Source organism: Saccopteryx bilineata, chromosome 7 (genome assembly GCF_036850765.1).
Source record: "Saccopteryx bilineata isolate mSacBil1 chromosome 7, mSacBil1_pri_phased_curated, whole genome shotgun sequence".
NCBI lineage: Eukaryota > Metazoa > Chordata > Mammalia > Chiroptera > Emballonuridae > Saccopteryx > Saccopteryx bilineata.
In genome coordinates, this window is record NC_089496.1 from 80,035,944 (window position 1) to 80,052,740 (window position 16,797).

The 16,797-nt window shown below is 40.5% G+C and overlaps 1 protein-coding gene across 2 annotated transcripts in view; it reads left to right on the top strand.

The window, feature by feature from the left end:
* The window catches only part of KIF11 (kinesin family member 11), a 59,096-nt gene extending 42,868 nt beyond the window's left edge, over window positions 1-16,228 (top strand). Inside the window, exons 18-22 of one of the 2 annotated variants that reach the window (XM_066239729.1) lie at window positions 4,110-4,389; window positions 7,598-7,820; window positions 9,382-9,494; window positions 10,956-11,144; window positions 13,616-16,228. In XM_066239729.1, the coding sequence (XP_066095826.1) occupies window positions 4,110-4,389; window positions 7,598-7,820; window positions 9,382-9,494; window positions 10,956-11,144; window positions 13,616-13,735 (925 nt within the window). In that variant the 3' untranslated portion in view covers window positions 13,736-16,228. The remainder of the gene's footprint in view (window positions 1-4,109; window positions 4,390-7,597; window positions 7,821-9,381; window positions 9,495-10,955; window positions 11,145-13,615) is intronic. The other variant, XM_066239730.1, reaches the window with a different exon arrangement.
* Window positions 16,229-16,797: the final 569 nt, after the last annotated feature.

Genomic DNA, 16,797 nt, shown 5'->3' on the forward strand with positions numbered 1-16,797 from the left:
TTTGTTAGGAGTTTGTTTTCATTATGGTAGCTTTGTAATAAGTTTTCAGATAGTGAAGCTGAGTCGTTTCCCGGTATTTCTATAAGAATTTAGAGGGTGGACTTTTCCTTTGGAATTTGGATGGGGTTGCGCTGAGACTTTATTTTGCTTCAGGGCATGTTACTACCTTTACCAACAGTTAATCTTCCAATACTTGCATATGGGATGGTGTTTCATGTATTTACTCATTTTGTTGAGCAATGGTTTTAGTTTTCAGTGTATAAGACTCTCTTTACCTCTTCCTACTAATTAAGATTGTGTGCTCACTATCCAAAGTCAAGTCTCCTTCCGTCACCATATATTTGACCCCTTTACCTCTTCAACCTCTCTCTACCCCCTTTTTCTCTGGTAACCACCATACTGTTGTCTGTGAGGTGTTTGTTCATTTGATGTTTCTAGAAGCTTTCAAATTGCATATGTCATTCACGTATTTCTATTGAATAGTGCTGCTCTAGAATTCTGGCTTTCACCTCTCTTACTACCTAGCTAGCTCCTATCATTTATTTTTTTCAGTCCTTTTGTTGATACTGTTCATTATATCATGTTCCATTGTGAATTCTTCTTTATAAAATCTGAATCTGGAAAGTGTTTCCCTACTTTGTTTTCCAAGTGTCTAGACTTAAGGATTTCTGTCTACTTCCATCCTTTTCTTTTTTTTTTTTTTTTTTTTTTTTTTTTAAGGGAAAGAGACAGACAGGAAAGGAGAGAGATGAGAAACATCAACTGGTAGCTGTGTCGCTTTAGCTGTTTACTGGTTGCTTCTTATATGTGCCTTTACTGGGGGCTCCCCCCAAGCCAGTGACCTCTTGCTCAAACCAACAACCTTTGGGCTCAAGCCAGCGACCATGGGGTCATATCTATGATCCCACACTTAAGCTAGCGGCCCCACATTCAAGCCCCATGCTCAAGCCAGGAACCTCTGGGTTTTGAACCTGGATCCTCAGCGTCCCAGGTCAATGCTCTATCCACTGGCCACCACCTGGTCAGTCTTCTTACATAGCTTTGAAGGGAATAGGATTGAAATGGGAAGGAAACTGCTTAGTTGGTTAGAGCATCCTCCTGATATGCCAAGGTTGCCATTTCTATCCCCTGGCAGGGCACATAACAAGAATCAACCAATAAAAGCATAAATAAGTGAAACAACAAATCCATGTTTCTTTCTCTTTAAAATCAATCAATCAATCAAAAAATAATAATGGGAAGGGAACTATGGTATATTTTCTTTAAAGCCTACGCAAGTTATTTTTGTCTTCCTGGCATTGTCTACCAGGAGTGGGGCCCAGGAATCTAGGGGATTTATGTATACTGAAGTGTGAGACACACTGCTTTGGCATTTATTGTCAGTTTGTAGTCACTTATACATAAGTTTCATCTTCCTACTAGGTTATTTCTTGCGGATAGATTTGTATTGATAGTCTCCAAGTTTACCACTTTTCAATAATTTTAACTTAAAGTATGGTTGAACTTTGTTTATTTACTTATTTTTACAAAGACAGAGAGAGAGTCAAAGAGAGGGATAGATAGGGACAGACAGACAGGAACAGAGAGAGATGAGAAGCATCAATCATTAATTTTTTGTTGCACACTGTAACACCTTAGATCAGGGGTCTCAAACTCGCGGGCCGCATGCAGCCCGCCGAACAATTTTGTGCGGCCCGCAGACTAATCCACGAAGTTCAAAATATTTTGGATAAAATTAAGTAAGCCTAGGGGCCTACTTGTATTTTTCATTTCTCTAGCATCCTAGCTAGATATTAGCTTAGTTAACAGCAGTTGTAATGCGAACTACAGTATCTGGTCGTTTTGTGACACTGAGTAAACTGCATGTACGATTGTGCTTGTTGTACTGATTTTTTTTTGTTTTCAACTGCAGTGAGAAAAGTGTTGAGTAACAGTTGCCTTTTGTAGACCTAGTGCGGCCCGCCAAACGGCTGTGATCTTGCTCTGCGGCCCACATGCTGAGTTGAGTTTGAGACCCCTGCCTTAGATGTTCATTGATTGCTTTCTCATATGTGCCTTGACCGCGGGCCTTCAGCAGACCGAGTAACCCCTTGCTCAAGCCAGGGACCTTGGGTACACGCTGGTGTGCTTTGCTCGAACCAGATGAGCCCGCGCTCTAGCTGGAGAGCTTGGGGTCTCTTACCTGGGTCCTTCCACATCCCAGTCCGACGCTCTATCCACTGTGCCACCGCCTGGTCAGGCCGACCTTTGGTTTTTAACTTATCGGTTCACTTATTTGGTTTACTCTCATGGTGTACCATCTAGTGGTAGTAGAGGGTAACTTCCATACCCCAAAGTTTAATTCTCTGTTGCTATATAATGACTTTGAATGCTATTATAGGGAACCTTACTGAGAGGAGGAAGCACTGATGAATTTTAAATATATATTCTAACCGACGTTAGTTTTATGTCAGGGTTATGTTTCTGTTATCTCTGTGTGCCATATGTATTGTTTGTCACACGAATTTTATTTTAAAAAATTATTACAAAACTTTATAGTCGACTTGTTTTATAAGCTTTATAATTTTTTATGATATATGTCATAAGCAAGACAAAACCGCTTAAAAACAGAGTGATTGACTATGGACAGTTTAGGGACTAGACTAGAGACTGTAGATGCCCTTAAATAACATAATCTAGTATGGGGAAAAACATGTAGTCAGATTTCATTTTAATGTTTATATAGTTAACATCCTAAGAGGTACAAGTAAAGCATCATATCTGGACGAAGGCCAAGAAAGACTGAGAAAAGACATTTTCAAAGGCCATCTAAGGCAGAAATAATGTCAGTTTGCTGTGAAAAGACACTGGCCAAAGCATCCCTTCTCAGAGTCAAAGACTGAGAACATGGGCTCTGAAGCAATCAGCATAATTTCATATTTTTAAAAAGGACATTTTAATACAAAGGGAGTAGGAAAAAATTATTTTTTAAGATTTTATTCATTGATTTTCCAGAGAAAGGAGAGAGAGAGAGAGGTGGGGGGAATGAGAAGTATCAACTCATAGTTGCTTCACTTTAGTTCATTGATTACTTGCTGTATGGACTATGACCCGGCAAGCCCAGGGTGTCAAACTGGCAACCTCAGTGTTCCAGGTTGAAACTCAGATGGCAGGATGGTCTCTTTCAAAAGAAGGCAGGTGGCCACTTCCATTTCCCTCCATTTTCTGTAGGTTTCTCATTCCACCAAAAGACAGTGTAAACTTTATCATGGACCAGTCCTAGTCTCCACAGGGACCTTGGGCCCCTGCCTTGGCCACAACGTTCTGTTTTCTGGCCTGACAAATTGGAGCCAGAATGACAAATGGAAACATTTAGTGTTATTACCTGTAACAGATCTTATAGGGAGACATTTATTCAAGTGACTTCACAGGTATGATCCACATCTGGCCTCTAGCCCCGCAGGCCCAGGACATCTGTTTCTAGGGGCCCAGAGCTGAGTAGACCCTAGCTGCAGTGTACAGAACTCACAGAAACATGTTTGTTTGTCATGAGCAATCCAACAGCTGAGCTGGACAGAGTATCGAGCAGGCTTGTCCAGCACACCTGCGGTCTGTGGGAAATCCTGCTGGTCAACCTTGTGACACCTGCAGGATGTTACTCAGCATCAGGCCGTGAGGGGCTAGGCAGCCAGATGGGGCATGGCATCAGCCTCTGACTGGGACAAGGACCAGTTATACTGTCACCAGAGACAGGCAGAGCACACCCATAGACCCGGATGTCGTTGCCAGTGAGGGCTAGAGGCCAAGGGAGATAGACTCTGCTGTCCCTAGTTGGGAATACCTGCCCTCTCTGGACTTTGATTCTTTTTGGTCCCTATGAAATGGTAGCGGTTACCCAACACTGAGACACTGAGATAAGTTAAAGATGTCTCTCTTTATTTCCTGTTTGTTCCTTTGCCAGGCATACCCCACTGTTGCCAGTCCTCTGCTTGAAGGTGGGGTTCCTCACCTCTGGGCCAGACTGCCTGGGTTTAAATATGCCATTTTTGAGCTGTGTGATCTTAGGCAAATTATGTATTCCTTGAGTCTTAGTTTTCCATTTTTAACCATGTTGTACTATTTTCCTATAGGAAATCTAAGGATATAATCATCAAAACAACTTCCCACAGCACAAAATTTTGTGCTGATTCTGATGGCTTATCACAGGAACTCAGACATCTTAACCAAGAAGGTTCAAAATTGGTTGAAGAGTGTATGAAACTCTGTGATAAACTCAATATCGACCTTGGAAGAACATCTCGAGAGACTGAACAGAAATGTGAGACTCTGAACACAAATGCACTTTGTTTTCCTGAACAGTGGGTATCTTGCTTAAATAAAAGAGAAGAGGAAATTCAGAACTTATTGAAGGTAATAACTTTGTAACTGGTACCTATTTTAGGGAGAATAGCAATAATCAACAAATTAAATATTCTTGGCTAAAAACAAATGACTTTTTTTTTTTTTAATTTATTTTTTTTTCTGAAGCTGGAAACGGGAGAGACAGTCAGACAGACTCCCGCATGCGCCCGACCGGGATCCACCCAGCACGCCCACCAGGGGCAACACTCTGCCCACCAGGGGGCGACACTCTGCCCCTCTGGGGGTGGGGGTCGTTCTGCCGCGACCAGAGCCACTCCAGCGCCCAGGGCAGAGGCCAAGGAGCCATCCCCAGCGCCCGGGCCATCCCTGCTCCAATGGAGCCTCGGCTGCGGGAGGGGAAGAGAGAGACAGAGAGGAAGGGGGGGGGTGGAGAAGCAAATGGGCGCTTCTCCTATGTGCCCTGGCCAGGAATCGAATCCGGGTTCCCCGCACACCAGGCCGACGCTCTACTGCTGAGCCAACCAGCCAGGGCCAACAAATGACATTTTTATATATAATAAATGACTTAAATTTTTAAGTGTCTAATAGTTGGTATGCTTATCCATGATCTTATTTCTTTTTATTTATTTATTTATTTATTTTTACAGAGACAGAGAGAGAGTCAGAGAGAGGGACAGATAGGGACAGACAGGAACGGAGAGAGATGAGAAGCATCAGTCATCAGTTTTTTGTTGCAACACCTCAGTTGTTCATTGATTGCTTTCTCATATGTGCCTTGACCGCGGGTCTTCAGCAGACTGAGTAACCCCTTGCTTGAGCCAGCGACCTTGGGACCAAGCTGGTGAGCTTTTGCTCAAACCAGTTGAGCCCATGCTCAAGCTGGCGACCTCGGGGTCTTGAACCTGGGTCCTTCTGCATCCCAGACCAACGCTCCATCTTTTGCGCCACCGCCTGGTTGAGCTCTTATTTCATTTATATGTCTTCTAGATCTCAAAATTATTTAACGTTTATATGATTTGTTTCTATTCTTGGTTTTTGACTTGTTAGTTCCTTTAGTTCAGAAAACCCTGTCTTGCACCTGACCTGTGGTGGCGCAGTGGATAAAGCGTCAACCTGGAAACGCTGAGGTTGCCGGTTCAAAACCCTGGGCTTGCCTGGTCAAGGCACATATGGGAGTTGATGCTTTCTGCTCCTCCCCCCTTCTGTCTCTCTCTCTCTCTCTCTCTCTCTCTCTCTCTCCTTCTATAATGAATAAATAAAATCTCAAAAAAAAAAGGAAAACTCTGTCTTGCCTGACCAGGCGGTGGCACAGTGGATAGAGTGTCAGGCTGGGATGTGGAGGACCCAGGTTCGAAACCCCAAGGTCACCAGCTTGAGCACAGGCTCATCTGGTTTGAGCAAAAAGCTCACCAGCTTGGACCCAAGGTCACTGGCTTGAGCAAGGGGTTACTTGGTCTGCTGTAGTCCCCCGGTCAAGGCACATACGAGAAAGCAGTCAATGAACAACTAAAGTGCCACAACAAAAAACTGATGATTGATGCTTCTCATCTCTTTCCGTTCCTGTCTGTCTGTCCCTCTCTCTGACTCTCTCTGTCTCTGTAAAAAAAACCCAAAAAACTGTCTTTAGATATATAGTACTTTCTATTATATATACTTTTCTTTAGTACATTTAATTCTATGATTGCTTCAAGTATTGTGGATGCTGTTCTGGTTGCTCAAAGGACACTGGTTAGGTTTGTGTGTTTACTTGAATTTAACACTTACGTGAACTCTTTGTGGGCTTAATTTTTCTTTCTGTGCGATAACAGAATTTCACTAATATTCTTAGGAATTATGTAAAAGAATTTAAGTATTTTAAGCTGTATAAGCTATTTTCACCAAAAAAAACAAGGTTAATGGAAAAATAGCTGATTTTAGGTTTGAAGCAGGAAATGTACCAGATGAGCCTAGAGATCTTGTCATATCGAACATTAAGGAAGCTATTAGAGATCAGTGAGATCATAATGACAGGAGCTAACCTAATGAAACTCCCCTGTTTAAAGATGGTGTAAAATGAGCATAAAAAGAGTAATTGCTACAACAGGTTAAAATACATCACACAACCAGGTGTTATGTGCTTTCAGTACCACCTAAGAAGTATTCTTGCCAAAAAATTAAACCTAATTTATATGAAGCCTTTGGATCTAACTAGTTTGTAGAAAATATAGAAGACAAACAAACATATGAAAATACTGCCTAGAGATGCAATTGACCAAAGCCAGAATTTGAGATATTCAGTAGAGCAATTGTTGTTTCTTCAACAACAATTATTTTCAAGAAGAAAATTATAAGGACTGATAGACCTATATCAAAAGATTGTTAAGACTAGAGAGCCTTATGTCCTAGTTTGCTTGGAACAGTCCTTGTTTACATCGTTGCATTAGGGAAATTAAGAATGGCCCTTTTCACTCTGAAAAGTATTTCAGTTTGGATGGTAAATTACCGTATTCCCCCATGTATAAGATGCATCTTAATTTTGGGACCCAAAATTTGAAAAAAAAATTATTACATACAGTTATTGAACTCAAGTTTTATTCATCATAAAATTCATACAACTCCTCATCACTGTCAAAACTCCCATCCATTGCTTGTTCTCATCTGTGTCTGATGACAAATCACTGTCTTCAACAATGAGCAAAAAAAGCGCGAAAAAGCGGGAAATGCAACTAAAAACATCTACAACCACTGTATAAGACACACCCAGTTTTTAGACCCCATGTTTTTCGAGAAAAGGTGCATCATATACATGGGGAAATATGGTATACCGTCACCTACCTAAGACATACCAACCAAAACTAATAAATTCTGAATCAAACAAGTTGTGAAATACTTGAGACAACTGGTGAGATTTGGACACTGATTAGATATTTGATATAAAGAAATCAGTGGTTAATTTTTTTGATGTAAGAATGGTCTTATAAAGCTTTTAGAGGTGTATGCTGAAGTAAATGGACAAAATGAATCAGGATTTGTTTCAAAATAATATTGGCGGAGAGAACGAGCAAACACCAGCCTTGTTTGATCTATAGCCCATGTGTTGATAAAAGTTGAGGCTGGGTAGTGAATATAAGGGGGTTAATTCTATTCTCTCTACTTTTGCATGTGTTTTTAAAACTTGACGGGAAATTTCAAGGTAAGGAGAAATGACATACTGTATTGTTTAAAAGCATTGACAACTTTGATTTTAATAATAAAAGCTCATTTGCATCATTTACAGGTTGTAAACCAAGATTGTAAGGCTTCAAGTTCAGAGATTACTGAAAAATTAAGCGGACATAAAGCAGCTAATGAGAACCAGCATAACAGTTTTCTTGTTCAGATAAATACTGATGAAGAAAAATTAACGGCACAAAGTCTAGAACTTAATAAAACCATAAAAATTGGTTTAACTAAGCTTACTTGCTTTCTACAAGAGGATATGAAACTGGACATCCCAACAGGTACTTTCGAGGGAAATAGGATTGTAACAATTTCTGAAGTTGAATTCAGTGTTATGCAGTGCCAGGTGTTCAGAAAAACCAGGTCCTGCCAGAGCCTGATAGGAATTTACCACTACATATCATCAAATTCAAATAGGGAAAAATTGGAACCCTAAAGTAGCTTTAATGAAGCATTAGATATCATTAGATAGGTACATATCCCTCTAGAAATTTGGGTATCACAATTCAGCTAAATTTTACAAATATTCAGGGAACTGGCTTTGTTAAAAGAGGACATTTAAAAACAAAACCAACCATCTGTCTAGTACTGTAATTTATTTAATTGCATTCCTCTACTTTTTGTTCAAATAAAAATTAGAGGGCTGTAATTAAATAAATCTAGTTCAATGCAAAGCTCACCATATTGTGCATTTTCTTATGTATACTCATTTTGTCATGGGCTGTTAGATTGGCATTTAGGAATCACCATTTTGGGAGGTCAGAGGTGGCAAATATTGGCTATATTGATTCAGGGAAGCCATCACGGAAGAAGGTTTAACAAGCTATTTAGCACAGGATGAGTAACTGAGTTATTCATCGGGTTATGGTAATGGTTGCACACCCTGGAAATGTGCTAAAAATCACTCAGTAAGTTTTATAGTATATAAATTATACTTAAAAGCTTTTGAAAAAAGCAGTTGGCTGGCCTATAGTGGACAGAATGTTGACTTGGAATGCTCAGGTTGCCAGTTCGAAATCCTGGACTTACCCAGTCAATACACATATAATAAGCAAGCAACTAGAGTGAAGCAACTATGAGTTGGTGCTTCTTGCTCCCCTCACCTTTACTCTCTCTGTAAAATCAATAAATAAAATCTTTTATTTTAAGATTTTTATTTTTATTCATTTTTAGAGAGGGGAGAGAGAGAGAGAGCAGTAGGGGAGGAATAGGAAGCATCAACTCCCATATGGTCCTTGACTGGGCAAGCCCAGGATTTCAAACTGGTGACCTCAGTGTTCCAGGTTGACGCTTTATCCACTGCGTCAGTAAATAAAAATCTTTTTTAAAAAGCAATTATAAAAGGATTTGGTGCTAAATACTACTTATTTTCCCCCCAAGAGTTCAGTAATATTTTTGTTCAGTTTTCAATAAAATTAGGAATATAAATTTAAGCAAAAAGGCAAATGCCTATATAAATTATGAGAGCATGAGTTCATTATAAAGAAATTAAACTGGTTAATACTTATTTAACTCCCATCAAATTTATAGCAAAATGATTATCAAAGTGATTATGTTGGGAAAACTCTTATTCCAATAATGCTGCCATTCTGACTCCTTTCAGAGTTTACAACACATCTTTTGTACAGTCTCAGAGATGTAACATTTTATGTTTTGGGTTAGGTTGAATCTTGAAAACAAATTGTGTCTATTTAAGATCAGTTGTCAAGTTAGGAAATATTAGTTGTAAACAATATATGCCTGATAAGTGGGTGACAGGACTAGTTTAAGTTCTAGCATTAAGAAAGAAAAATCTTCTATCCCACACTTCAATTTTTCTCATTTAAATGATGTTTACTAAAGGTACGACACCACAGAGGAAAGATTATTTATACCCATCGACACTGGTGAGAACTGAATCCCGTGAACAGCTACTTGATCAGTTGAAAAGGACACAGCCTGATCTGTTTATGATGGTAAGTAGTTCAGAAAACAAAAAAGAAAACACCAGTCAGGTAATTATTTATGTATTTATTTTTTACAGAGACACAGAGAGAGTCAGAGAGAGGGACAGATAGGAACAGACAGGAACAGAGAGAAATGAGAAGCATCAATCATCAGTTTTTCGTTGCGACACCTTAGTTGTTCATTGATTGCTTTCTCACATGTGTCTTGACCGTGGGCCTTCAGCAGACCGAGTAACCCCTTGCTTGAGCCAGAAACCTCGGGTCCAAGCTGGTGAGCTTTGCTCAAACCAGATGAGCCCGCGCTCAAGCTGGCGGCCTTCGGGGTCTCAAACCTGGGTCCTCGGCATTCCAGTCCGACGCTCTGTCCACTGTGCCACCGCCTGGTCAGACCAGTCAGGTAAAATTTAAAGAGTTATGATTTTAGAATTCCCCCATAAATGCTCTTGATGTCATCAACTTCATGTGAAGAATTTTATTCTTTGTCCTTCAATTTTACTGTTATTCATAGTAGTTGTCTGACCATTAAGCCTGTTTATTTTGTCTACTTTTTATTACTAGACTAATTGATAAGATAATATTAATATCTAATATTTATGTTGTGCTTATGTTCCAGATACTGTTCTAAACACATTACACATATATTTACTCAGCTAATTCTCAGTAACTTGGTGAGGTGGATACTAGTACTATCCCTGTTTTATAGGTGAGGAAACTAAGAATTATACTGTCCTAAGTCACAAGGATGGAGTTGGAATTAGAACCCAGACCTGCTCCAAAATCTGTGCTCTGAAGTATAATAATTATAGAATAGTTGGAAAATCAGAAAGTAATGAAGAAAATAGAAAAGAAATTATAATCCTATTATTCTGAGAATACCATTTTTTTTTTCTTTTTTCATTTTTCCGAAGCAGGAAATGGGGAGGCAGTCAGACAGACTCCCGCATGCGCCCGTCCAGGATCCACCCGGCATGCCCACCAGGGGGCGATGCTCTGCCCCTCTGTGGCGTCGCTCTGTCGCATCCAGAGCCATTCTAGCGCCTGAGGCAGAGGCCACAGAGCCATCCTCAGCGCCCGGGCCATCTTTGCTCCAATGGAGCCTTGGCTGCGGGAGAGGAAGAGAGAGACAGAGAGGAAGGAGAGGGGGAGGGGTGGAGAATCAGATGGCCGCTTCTCCTGTGTGCCCTGGCCGGGAATCGAACCCAGGACTCCCGCACGCCAGGCTGACGCTCTACCACTGAGCCAGCCGGCCAGGGCCGAGAATACTATTTTTAATATTTTATTTTAGGTACTTCTGTATATGAAAACATATTAGGATTATTTTCATTATTTTGTAGAATTTCTATTAATTTTGTTGAGGTTTAACTTTTATACAATGGATATTGTATTATTTTCAAAGAAGAAAACTATCTTTACTTTTGGAAAGATGTTTAAGCGCTTGGACTTAATCACTCATCCAGCTGTTTATTTTAGGACTCAGATGAAGAAAAGGCTGTTCTGGAGCACACCATTGAAAAGCCTCGAAGTCAGGAGCCATCTGTAGATGCCAATGTGGATTGCTTATCAAGTGGCGGGGTTCCATTTTTCCAGGTACCTGATTATAGCCTCTCTCATCCGGTGTCAGGCAGTCGTTTGCCGTTCACCATGAAGGCAGTTCTCTTGGTAGGTGGAACAGCAGGATATTTTCAGTCATCCCTTTGGATGACTTGTTAACTTCTCTGATTTAGCTTATTTACACAAATTGGATAATTGATTAGAGATTCTCTAGGATAAATAAAGGTAAATTCTGATTTAATCTCCATCTTCAGTTGGTGATATTCAACTATCCCTTTTCTGCTTCCTACACCCTCAGAATGGATACTAAAGGCAGTCATTTCTCTTCTCTCCACCTTTGACACGGAAGTTCCAGGTTCTATCTTTGCTCTAAATCAGAGTTGGAAGGCTGTGAAGTTTAAAAGATTGAGAGACCAAAGGCTTCTCAGTTAAATTAGTGATGTTTTCTGCCTGTGGCTTTACTCTTGTTAACTATTCCCCCCATATTTCCTAAGCTCCTCAACTGCCCTGATCTTGTGCAATTCAGTCCTGTGATGTGCCCTACCCCTTTTAAACACTTGAGAGTGTGGCACTATAAACTGCCTGGCACCTCTCCTGGGTTTTGAAGATATGAGCCTGGACAGTCTGAAATAAAGATTTCCTTATACAGGACACTGATGTCTCCGTTTTACAGTGGAAGTACTGCTTCTGAAATCTATATGCTTGTAACTGTCCTTAACAGACTTGCAGGTCTTTCCACCAGTCTCAGGATTCACCCCTAATTTAGGCTGTTAAAACTGCTGGCTCAGATTCTATTAAATTCCTTTTTTTCTGTCTCAAGGCAATTTTATCCCCAAATTCTTACTTTTTTTTTTTTTTTTGTGACAGAGACAGAGAGAGGAACAGACAAGACAGACAGGAAAGGAGAGAGATGAGAAGCATCAATTCTTTGTTGCAGCACCTTAGTTGTTCCTTGCTTTCCATATGTTCCTTGACTGGGGGCTACAGCAGGGTGAGTGACCCCTTGCTCAAGCCAGCGAACATGAAATCACATCTATGACTCCACATTCAGGCCAGCGACCCCGCGATCTAGCTGGTGAGCCCACGCTCAAGCCGGTAGCCTCAGGATTTTGAACCTGGGTTTTTACGTTGCAGTCTGACCCTCTATCTAGTGTGCCATCACCTGGTCAGTCCCAAATTCTTTCTTTTACTTTATTCTTTACTAGTAGAGAACTCTCTTTATATTTCTTTCCAGATTTTAGTCCTTCTATCTTACAAAGTTAATAAAATGGGGGAAGTTAAAAGAAGCTCATTACTGTCTGGAAATCTGTTCATTATTACTGTTTAAGGCATTTTGAAGGCCAAACTTAGTGGTTCAACTATGGCAAGGAAGTCCCTAAAGTACTAGGAAAAATTTGGGATTGCATTTTAGACCTTCAGCCGAAGACTAGAAATTGTTTTTTTCCCCTGATAGTAGTCTGATGGGGGAAGTTTTCTGGGTTTAAAACTCTAAAATAGGTTTATGATTTGTCTCAATATTGATGACAGATTTTACAGTGATCGTCAACTGTCTCTTAAAGCATTTCATTGAGGATTTCAATGAAATACAGTCTTAAATGAGAAATATGAAATAAGTTTAAATAAAAGATAAAATAGTTTTTCAAAAATTTTCTTAAGGTAGCTCATATATTGGATTTTCTGCTTAAAACAGTATTGCTTGCCTGACCAGGCAGTGGCGCAGTGGATAGAGCATTGGACTGGGACGTGGAGGACCCAGGTTTGAAACCCCAAGGTTGCTGCCAGCTTGAGCGCGGGCTCATCTGGTTTGAGCAAAGCTCACCAGCTTGAGCCCAAGGTTACTGGCTTGAGCAAGGGGTCACTCAGTATGCTGTAGCCCCCTGGTCAAGGCACATATGAGAAAACAATCAATGAATAACTAAGGTGTCACAACAAAGAATTGATGCTTCTCATCTCTATCCCTTCCTGTCTGTCTGTCCCTATTTGTCCCTCTCTCTGTCTCTGTCACAAAAAAACTCAAAAAACAGTATTGCTTTTTTTTTTTTTGGAATAATAGCAAATTTTCGTTTTCCTACAGGATTTCTTCACAGCAGCACTAAATGACATTTTGAGCTGGACAGTCCTTTGTTGTGGTGGCTTGTCCTGTGAACTAAGTATTATATAATGTTTAGCAGTATCCCTGGCTTCTGCCTACTTCTAGTGGTAGTAGCATCTCCTAGTTTTAACATCAAAAAATGTCTTCAGGCATTATGAAATGTCCCCTAGGGTGAGGGAAGGGGGACAAAATTGCTCCTTATTGAAAATCACTGTTCTACTACAGTAAATTCTGTAACTATGTCTTGGAATAGCATATAGAATTAGTATTATTTTCACCTCACTCCTTCCATTGGTGGTAAAATGAAGCAGGCATTCATTTCTACTTGCCAGACATATTGTTGGTTCAAACTTGTACTGAGCCTTTTTGGAAGTTTTCCACATTTAATTTCTTTCCAATGATCCAGAGAACTTTGAAAATAGAGCAGAGCTAATATGTATCAAATATTACTTTATATTGACTTAATTTCTCCCCTTACATCCCACAGCATAAAAAGTCACATGGGAGAGACAAAGAAAACAGAGGCATTAATCCAGTGGAGAAGTCCAAAGCAGAAGAAACTACAGAGCAGCCTGTTACAAGGAGCAGATTGCCTCTACGAGCCTAGATATATCTTTAGTTAACTTGAGGGTTGGTAGTTTTGTTTTTAAGAAAAATGAAAAAACCCATAACCGCAGAGCTTGAGCCTGTATATAGATTAAAAACAAACAAACAAAAATACCATGGGAATACTGTCTACCCCATTTTTTCTGTGTGTTAAGTTGGGTTTCTTTTGGAATTTGCATTGAGTAAATATTTCTAGCTTTTGATATAAAATTGTCCTTTTATAACAAATGAAAAATATTTTTCTTGTCTATTACTAAATAACGAATATATGGAAGCTGCACTGTTGTTCTAGGCTTCAGCTTATATAGGTAAATACCACCACTGTTTGGTCTTGGAAAGGACCATCTCATTTTCTTTTGCTATGATTGAATTATGTCTATATTTGTTTGCCTCCTTTCCTAGACTTGTCCAGTCTGCCTTCTTAGCTTACTTTTTCCTGTTTTATTTTTCAACAAACCATTTGTAGATCTCCAGATTGGTACTCGTTATTATGAGATAGCCGGAATTTTCCCTCAATATCTTTTTTTTCCCCCCTTTTCCCTTTTTTTTTGTATTTTTCTGAAGCTGGAAACAGGGAGGCAGTCAGACTCCCGCATGCATCCGACCAGGATCCATCCGGCACGCCCACCAGGGGGCGATGCTCTGCCCATCCGTGGCGTCGCTCTGTCGCGACCAGAGCCACTCCAGCGCCTGGGGCAGAGGCCATGGAGCCATCCCCAGTGCCCGGGCCATCTTTTGCTCCAATGGAGCCTTGGCTGCAGGAGGGGAAGAGATAGACAGAGAGGAAGGAGAGGGGGAGGGGTGGAGAAGCAGATGGGCACCTCTCCTGTGTGCCCTGGCCGGGAATCGAACCCGGGACTTCCGCACGCCAGGCCGACGCTCTACCACTGAGCCAACCAGCCAGGGCCCCCTCAATATCTTTAACACTTTTTTTATGACTATCTCTAAAATCACTGTCAACAGTATACATTACCCTAGAAGATCCTTTCAGTATTTTTAATTTGTTCCTCCCTGGCCCGAAAGCACTCAGTTCCTTTATGAGCATTCAATTCCACATGAGCCTCCAAAGAGTTCATAAAATGCCAGCTTTTTTAGAATATGGGTTGCTGTTATGGGAGAACTACGTAGCTCTCTGGTTAATGGCTCTGTGACCCCATTTTACTGCTTGTCTTTTGCACAGAAAGTCACAGTGATTTAAGGGCTTTTTGAAGCTGTTAATTATGATTATACTTTTTGTTCTTTTGTTAGCCTGATGAAACATTGTTTTATGAATATAATAAGATATATGTGTATAGATCTTTTTCTATTGAAATCTTTACCTTTAGGAGAACTCTGACAATTGTGATCTGGCAACCAAATTTCTGGAAGTTAAGCTATTTCAGCACGAAGAACCAGAGCACTTAAAAGGAATTAAAGAGTTTCCCCGTATCCACGGTTTTGCTCTTGTAGTTTCAGTTATCCACAGTTAACCACGGTCCAAAAATATTAAATGGAAAATTTAAGAAATAAACAATTCATACGCTTTCGATCGCACCCCTTTCTGAGCAGCCTGGTGAAATCTTGCGCCGCCCTACTCCGCCCCACCTGGGATGTGAGAGTCCTTCCAGGACATCCGTGCTGTGTGCTCTCCTGGTCTGTAGGCAGGAGCGGTCTCCATTATCAGATCGTTGCAGGCAGCAGTGCTCGTGTTCAGGTAACCCTGATTTTACTTAGTGCTCCCCAAATGTGAGAGAACCGGTTCTGGCAATTGCATATGCTGGAGAGAAGCGGTAGAGCGCTTCCTTTAATGAAAAGATGAAAGTTTTCATCATAATAAGGAAGAAAATCATATGCTAAGGTTGCTAAGATCTACAATAAGAACAAATTTTCTATCTGAAATTGTGAATACGGAAAAAGAAATTTGTGCTAGTTTTGCTGTCGCACCTCAAACTGCAAAAGTTATGGCCACAGTGTGCGTAAGTGCTTTGATAAGACAGAAAAGGCATTCAATTTGTGGGTGGAAGACAGCAAATGTGCCAGGAAATACTGAGCCCATACAAGCACTTTAAGGGATTCCTTAAAATGAGAGACCAGGCCAACTGTTTACTGTAAGTAAAGGATGGTTTACAAACTCAGGAACAGGTTTGGACTGAAAACTGTGAAGATAACTTGAGAGGCTGTGTCTGCTGATGCTGCAGCTGTGGCCACATCTGGCAGAGCTGAGGCTGACGAGGTTCGCTACTGTCTGAGGTTTCAGGCACCCTCATAGGGGGTGGAATGTTCCTCTGCAGGGAAGGGGGGCATGCTGTGTGCATAAAGAAAATTCTGTGCCCATTGTGAAGTATAAATTTATAGTTTTAACTTTGATAGCTAAGTAAAACCAAACCCTATTGGAGAATTAGAAAATGTGCTACTTCAAGGATTAAATTTACCTTGCAGAAGTATTATCTTGATAAAAATGGCATTTCTCTACCAAATCAGATGTCAGCGTTAAGCTATGGATAATTTAAAATAAACTGCTCAGTAAATCCATGATTAATAAATTCGGTTTGTACATTAACTTGCTTTCCCCATTTTTTACTTGGCAATGGGTATATTTTCAGAGTTAAGCAAATTATATTAAAATTCCTAAAGTAAACTTCTATACAGGAACCACCAAGGAAGAAGGGCCTTGGTAAAACCCCAGGCTTTCAGTTCCACTTCAAGGAGCTACCCCTTGGCATGAGAGCAATGAGATGTAGACTGGCCCTTAGGCCTGAGCCAGCTTTCAGACTCTCGGTCCTTGATTGTTTTATTTAAAGTTACCTAGGAATTCTAATGCAGCTAGTTGAACTACCTGACAGAAGCAAAAGTAAATCTTTGGAGAATTGAAACATCCAGAGCCTCTTATTTATTTATTTATTTTTTACAGAGACAGAGAAAGAGTCAGAGAGAGGGATAGATAGGGACAGACAGACAGGAACAGAGAGAGATGAGAAGCATCAATCATCAGTTTTTGTTGTGACACCTTAGTTGTTCACTGATTGCCTTCTCATATGTGCCTTGACTGCGGGCCTTCAGCAGACCAAGTAACCCCTTGCTCTA